At 33.4% G+C, this 6,104-nt stretch overlaps 1 protein-coding gene across 1 annotated transcript; it reads right to left on the reverse strand.

Annotated features, from left to right (window-relative positions):
• Nucleotides 1-1,150: 1,150 nt before the first annotated feature.
• Nucleotides 1,151-3,229, reverse strand: Cxcl11 (C-X-C motif chemokine ligand 11). Its single transcript, XM_046458894.2, has 4 exons — nucleotides 3,073-3,229; nucleotides 2,250-2,376; nucleotides 2,077-2,149; nucleotides 1,151-1,860 (listed from the first exon to the last, which is right to left on the reverse strand). Exons 1-4 carry the CDS (start codon nucleotides 3,131-3,133, stop codon nucleotides 1,819-1,821), a joined length of 303 nt encoding a protein of 100 aa, XP_046314850.1. The 5' UTR covers nucleotides 3,134-3,229; the 3' UTR covers nucleotides 1,151-1,818.
• Between the last annotated feature and the right edge of the window lie 2,875 nt (nucleotides 3,230-6,104).

Genomic DNA, 6,104 nt, shown 5'->3' on the forward strand with positions numbered 1-6,104 from the left:
AGCAAGGAGGCAGGCCTGCAATTCCAGCTACATGGGAGGTTGAGGCAGAAGGATTGTGAGTTTGAGGTCAGCCTGGACAACTTAGGGAAATGATGTATCAAAAAATAAATAAAAAGGACATGAGGTATAACACTGGTAGAGCACTTGCCTAATGTGCAAAAATATGGATTCAATTCCAGAACCTCAGAAACAAAAACAGAATGAGTCATGCAGCCTTAACTTAGTAAAATTAAAACTTTTAACGATATTTTTTAAAAACCACTGTACATAGACAAAGATTAGATTCTGATCTGAAAACTTTCCAAGGAATTTATATAGAAGTTCATTTCTATGTAGAAATTATTTAATATAAACATATTGCATAACTATATAGAGATATATCTAATTGTGATTCTATAACAAACATTTCGTTTTTCAGATGTGGAGATTACTATAAAGAAGGCTTTATCAGTCAAGGATTTTGGCTAGATTAAGGAGAAAAGGAATTTAATTGGTTGTTGAAGAAACCACAGAAAGATTGGAGAATCAGGCTTGGAAAATGAACCAACGACCTAAGTAAGGGAGCTAGGTGGCAGGAAGGACTAGTCAAAGTCATGCTAGAGGGAGACACTACCATATGACTTTTGCTACTGCTGCTGCTTTTAATGATTTTCTTACTGGTAATATTTTTTGTGGGGCTAGCTGGAGTTTAAAGTATACAAGCTTGGTTGAGTCTTTGTTCTGGCTGAAGGGGAGATCTCTTCCCTTTGGCTTCTTCCTTTTAGCCTCTCACCAATACTCACCTAATAAGGAATCTGCCCCAAGTGAGTAGTGGGTTTTGGTCTAGGAAAACCCACACTCGAAGTAAAATCAAATAGCCTCCCTTTACAGATACCCATTAGAATGTATTTCTAAACAATTCTTCATGATGATAAATAGCTGTGTGCTACTGAAATATAAGGTAAAACTGCTAAAGATATCTCAAGTGTTCTGGAAAGTATATGATTTTTTCAGTTTTAAAAAGAGTTGTGGTAGCTTATTAGAGAAAGATGACTTTGTTTCTTTTCAGAGAAAAGCAATTTTAGGTATCCCTAAATTTTATAGTATAAGCATGACTAAAGAAATGAATGTATATTTTTCTAAGAAATAAAGTCACAGAAAGTAAAGATGATTGCCAGATATGCATATATTTATTTATTTTTCAGCATTTTACTTTGGTGGGCAAAAACATTTTATATCTAAAATATGTCCCAAGATTTTGCTGTTCTTTATAACTAATTTAAAACCCAAATGTACACTAAACACACATATTCTCTTTGCTTTAAAACATCTCTGAAAAAAAGTTGAAAAAAAAATCAAAGACCAATGCTGCTAATAATTATATTTGTGTGCTAGCCAGTTTCCTGTAGCTCATAATTTTATTTATGGTACATTTCTTGAAATACATAATACATAAGAAGTTTTTCCCTAGATACTTATGTGTTACATGGGGAAAGAATGTGTAAGTTGTATGAAAAATTATTTCAGGAATGTTTTATTACACACATGGATGCTTTTGATTCAGGGGTTTGTCTCCAGTAATTAATGTCTCAATTATAACCAGAGTTAGTAATATGAAATATAGCTCAAGTACATACAGCTGCCTTTTAGAAATAGAATTGTTTTTACAATCACAGCAAAATAGTCACAAGAATCAAATTTCTCAAATGTTCTCTAACCTGACATACATGAATATGTATTGCAACAGGCAAGAGGAAGTCAGTTTTCTATTGCAGAATTCATATGTCAGTAGCCAAAATAAAACTTGTTCTAGATTTTCAAATCCTCTTTTCCAGAACTTCATTTGTTTCGATATTTTAAAAAATTCTTTCTTTCAACTTGCTGTAATGAGAAAATGAGAGCTTTATTTACTAGACTATTCTCATTTCCTTGGGAATACATAAAAAACATACATCAGGAAAGGGATGCTATCATAACCAAGGCCCACTTTAATAGAATATTTCACATGAAATTATAGCAGAATCTTTCTGCTTTCTTTTCTCAGAAGCTCTTTCCTGAATAAAATAGATTCTAACATGGGAGTAACAAGAAATTTACCTTGATTATAAAGCTTGCTTGCTTTGATCTGGGATTCAGACATCGTTGTCCTTTATGTGCTTTCAAGGTAATACTGTTAAGGGAAGATAAAAGTGAGTCTTAAACTTCACATGGGAAAATAAATAAAACAAAAAAGCTCCACCATTGTCATCTTCAGAAAGTGCATTACTTACATCACTTCAGTTTTGTTACAGCTGTTACTTGGGTAGATGACAGAGGCTTTCTCAATTTCTGTAAATTTCACTGCTTTTACTCCGGGGCCTATACAAAGACAACGTCCCCCTTTGAACATAGGAAAGCCTAGGACAGATCAGAATATTGATTAGTAATACATCTGATTGCAACATATAGTTATTATCCTGGTGGTGAATGTGAGAAGAGTTTTCATAAAAGATAAAGATTGTAGTTTGTAGTAATCTGTCAAATAGCCCTTGATACCAATGTTATTGGTAAAGGAGTTAAGTAAGATGTTGATGATTTTCTTTTGAAATTTGTAAAAAAGTCATTAAAAATAATAGGACAGGGCTGGGGATATAGCTCAGTTTGTAGAGTGCTTGCCTCACATGCACAAGGCCCTACCTTCAATCCCCAGCACCAAAAAAGAAGTAGTAGTAGTAATAATTATTATAGGAATATGAAAGACTTTTATTAAAGGAAGCTTGTTTGTCTGTTGCTTTTATACTTAAGAATTTTTCCAAGAAGTTAACATAATACCACTTAAAGTCTTCTTTACAAACATTTAAAGCTATTTGTCAAGCATCTTGTCAGATATTGTAGCAAAAAAAAAAAAAATCCCATGAAGTTTATCATCTCTAGATTTAAGAGTCATCTCTAATGCCTTAAACATTTCCAACATTTTCTGTCAAAGCTATTAAGTAACTTCTAATATATGAGATTCAGTAAAAATTTACCATGTATTTTAGGATAAAAGTGAAAGAAAAGACATTGAAACATTACAAAAGGAGTTTATAGACTGAAGCAAAAAGTATCATATACCTTCAGTAATCGTAGCACAGACTATCACAGCCAAGACGATAGCCATGCCCTTCACATTCATTCTGTTTCTTTATTGCTGCTGCTGTTTGGCTTCACCTTTGGAACTCTTGGAGGGATTAGAAACACTAAACCTAAAAGGTAGTTCTTAATTGGTATATAAAGAGCATTTTATCCACCAGCCATCCTATTAGAGCAACTGGAATTTCCCTCCTTGAGTCATCTTCCTTTTTTGCTTCCAAGAGTTTCTATTTTATTCTCACCTCAGTGTCACTATCCCTTCCTATTTATTGTAGTATTGAAAGTGATATGAATTTGAAAGCACTTGATAAAGAGGGCATATACAGACAGTAACCAGCATTTCTGAAGGTAGTCTTTCCTAGAAATGCACTTAATTGTTAGACTTCCCTGGGCAGTGGGATTATGATTGCCATTCAGTCAGGAAGAAAGTCTTTGTAGTTTAGTCCTTTCACCCTTTGCACAATATGCAAAAGAACATTCTTAAAAATATTTTAAAATCATTTGACTTTTACTTTTAAGTCTTAGTTGCTTATCATAGATAAGGCATATATTATTTTACATCTATAATGTCATGTCCAAAGAAGTATTCCTATACTTCTGTACTTGATGTTCATTTCCTTTTGCATTTTAAAGTTTTTTACCTTATACGTATTTTAGCACTAAGTACATAAAGTTGTATGAATTGTGTTACGGATTGTAAAAAAATATTATCCTCTTTTTCACGTGATGTTTTTACAACTCTTAGATTATACTTGGCTGTAATCCCTATTTTCTTTTTATCCTTTCCTCTTAAGCTTTCTAAATCTATTTAAGTATGTCACTTGTGGACACCTAAAATCATATCCAAGAGATTTTTAAATGGGTGAATTTAATAAAGCATATTTACTATATAGCTGGTAATCTGTAATTTTTAAAAATGTTTTCTTGCTATTTTTTTCCTCTAAGTGTTCTTTGATATTTTTCTAATTGAACAACCCCCCCCCCCACCCCGCCCCGGCTGTGGTGCTGGGGATTAACTCAGGACCTTGCATATGCTAAGAAAACTCCAATGCTGAGGAATATCCCTAACCCTCTAATTTTACATTTTAAATATTTCTTATGTGATTTGAAAGGAATTCATTGTTTTACATTTTGATATTAAGCTTTAAAATTCTTTATAAATATTTTTTTTACCTGAAATTTTCTAAATATTTATATCAATCATAAATAATATCTTCTATTTTCTCCCTGTTATATCTGTAGTTTTGAAACATTTCTTCCTATCATTGGTATAATTTGGGATTTTATATATTTTGAGATTACCATTTTATATTACTATATTGAAATCATATCTTTATTTGGACACAAATTCTTTTTTTTAAATTTTTTTAGTTGCCAGTGGACCTTTATTTTATTTATTGATACGTGGTGCTGAGGATCAAACCCCTCACACATGCTAGGCAAGCGCTCTGCCATTGAGCCACCACCCCAGCCCTGGACACAAATATTTTTAACAACCATTTCAGTCTTTAAAACCTCTGAAAGTCTTTAATAAGCATCTAAGTAGCTGTAACATTCTTTCTCATTTATTCAGTTCTTTATCATAATGTAAGACTAATTTTCCCATAGGTGTATGGGTAAGGTCAAAGATACACATATGCTCTGGGAGCTCATAAATACTCAACCCATTATTTTTTCTTTAATGTTGCTTTTCATTCTCCGAGCACTGGAAACGCAGTACAGCATAACTGTTAACAGGGAAGTCTGTGGTGTCAACCTGTGTGTGTACAAATCCAAGCTCTTATTTTATTAGCTGTGTGTTCCTGAGCAAGTAACTTACCTTTTTGAGCCTCAGTTTTCTCATCTATAGATGGGGGATAATAAAAATACTTTTTTCAAAGATCTGTTACAAGCTAAATATTAAAAGAAGTAATGCACATACATCATTTAGAAGTATCTGACACTCAAAAAGTATTAACTGCTATTATTATTATCTCTAATATTACAATGTTCTTTCTTAAATTGACATATCACATCTTACTCAGTATTAGCATAAGCATGCCCACTTAATAAAAGATTGGATAATATTGTTATATGATACAAAAGTATTTTAAAATTGTAATTGTGAATGTTAAAATAGTCTGTTCTTCTTGAAAATTTTAAGTAGTCTTGTGTACAAACACACAGCATTGTTTTAAAAATATAGCAAAACAATGGTAACTATTCTGTTTACCTAAAGTATTACACTGTCATGTAGCTTTAATGTTAGATAACTTCTTAAACAGAAATTTCTCTCCCTGCCTCTTCCCCCCAACCCTTTGTCTCATACTGAAGATTGAACCCAGGACCTCATATATGCTACACAAATTCTCTACCATTGAGCTGCATCTCTAGCCCTTTTTATTTTATTTTGAGGGTCTTAGGTTGCCCAGACTGGCCTCAAAATTGTGCTCCTCCTCCCTCAGCCTCCAGATAGTTGGGATTTCAGGCCTGTGCCACTACACCTGGCTAGTAATTTGCAATTAAAAAATTTAAAAGTCCCTAGAAAATTATATTATGTAACATTTTTTAAGATTATACATGGATACTGTGTTTATAGATACTTTAGGAAGAGGCAGGGCAGAAGACCAGGAGAGGAAAAAAGTATCCTCCCTCCTCCTCTATAAGAAAGACTAATCCATAGTCCACAGGGAGGGTGCTGCTGCTACTTGTGTGTGACCCTAGAAGAGAGGAACTAATCCTACCCATGTGGGTATGGCCTTGTCTGCTTTTTCTTGGAGCCAAATCACAGAATGAATGCTGAGGAAAGTTTATTTAGTTCTTCGCTTCAAGCCTTCAAGCAATCCAAAATTATGCAGGGTTGGAAGAACAGTTGGTTTCATGCTGTAACCTTTTCACCTCATTTCCCTGAGCCATATAAAAAATAAGCCTTACTATGCTTTGGCTGATGCTAATATAATGTATATGGGTGTTTGCTCCTTCCTTAACACACACTCCCTCTTCACTGCCTTTTCTTCCCTGTGTTCCTGCTTTAC

Source organism: Marmota monax, unplaced genomic scaffold (assembly GCF_021218885.2).
Source record: "Marmota monax isolate L192 unplaced genomic scaffold, Marmota_monax_Labrador192_F-V1.1 WCK01_AAM20220418_F8-fsc00112, whole genome shotgun sequence".
Classification (NCBI taxonomy): domain Eukaryota; kingdom Metazoa; phylum Chordata; class Mammalia; order Rodentia; family Sciuridae; genus Marmota; species Marmota monax.

Bases quoted from the DNA above. Each gene is read 5' to 3' on its own strand.
- Cxcl11 (XM_046458894.2), bottom strand. From the start codon at position 3,133: ATGAATGTGAAGGGCATGGCTATCGTCTTGGCTGTGATAGTCTGTGCT. The intron at 2,150-2,249 runs GTAAGTAATGCA...TTCCCTTAACAG, and splicing joins TGTAACAAAACTGAAGTGAT to TATTACCTTGAAAGCACATA. The intron at 1,861-2,076 runs GTAAATTTCTTG...TTCTCATTACAG, and splicing joins AAGCAAGCTTTATAATCAAG to CAAGTTGAAAGAAAGAATTT.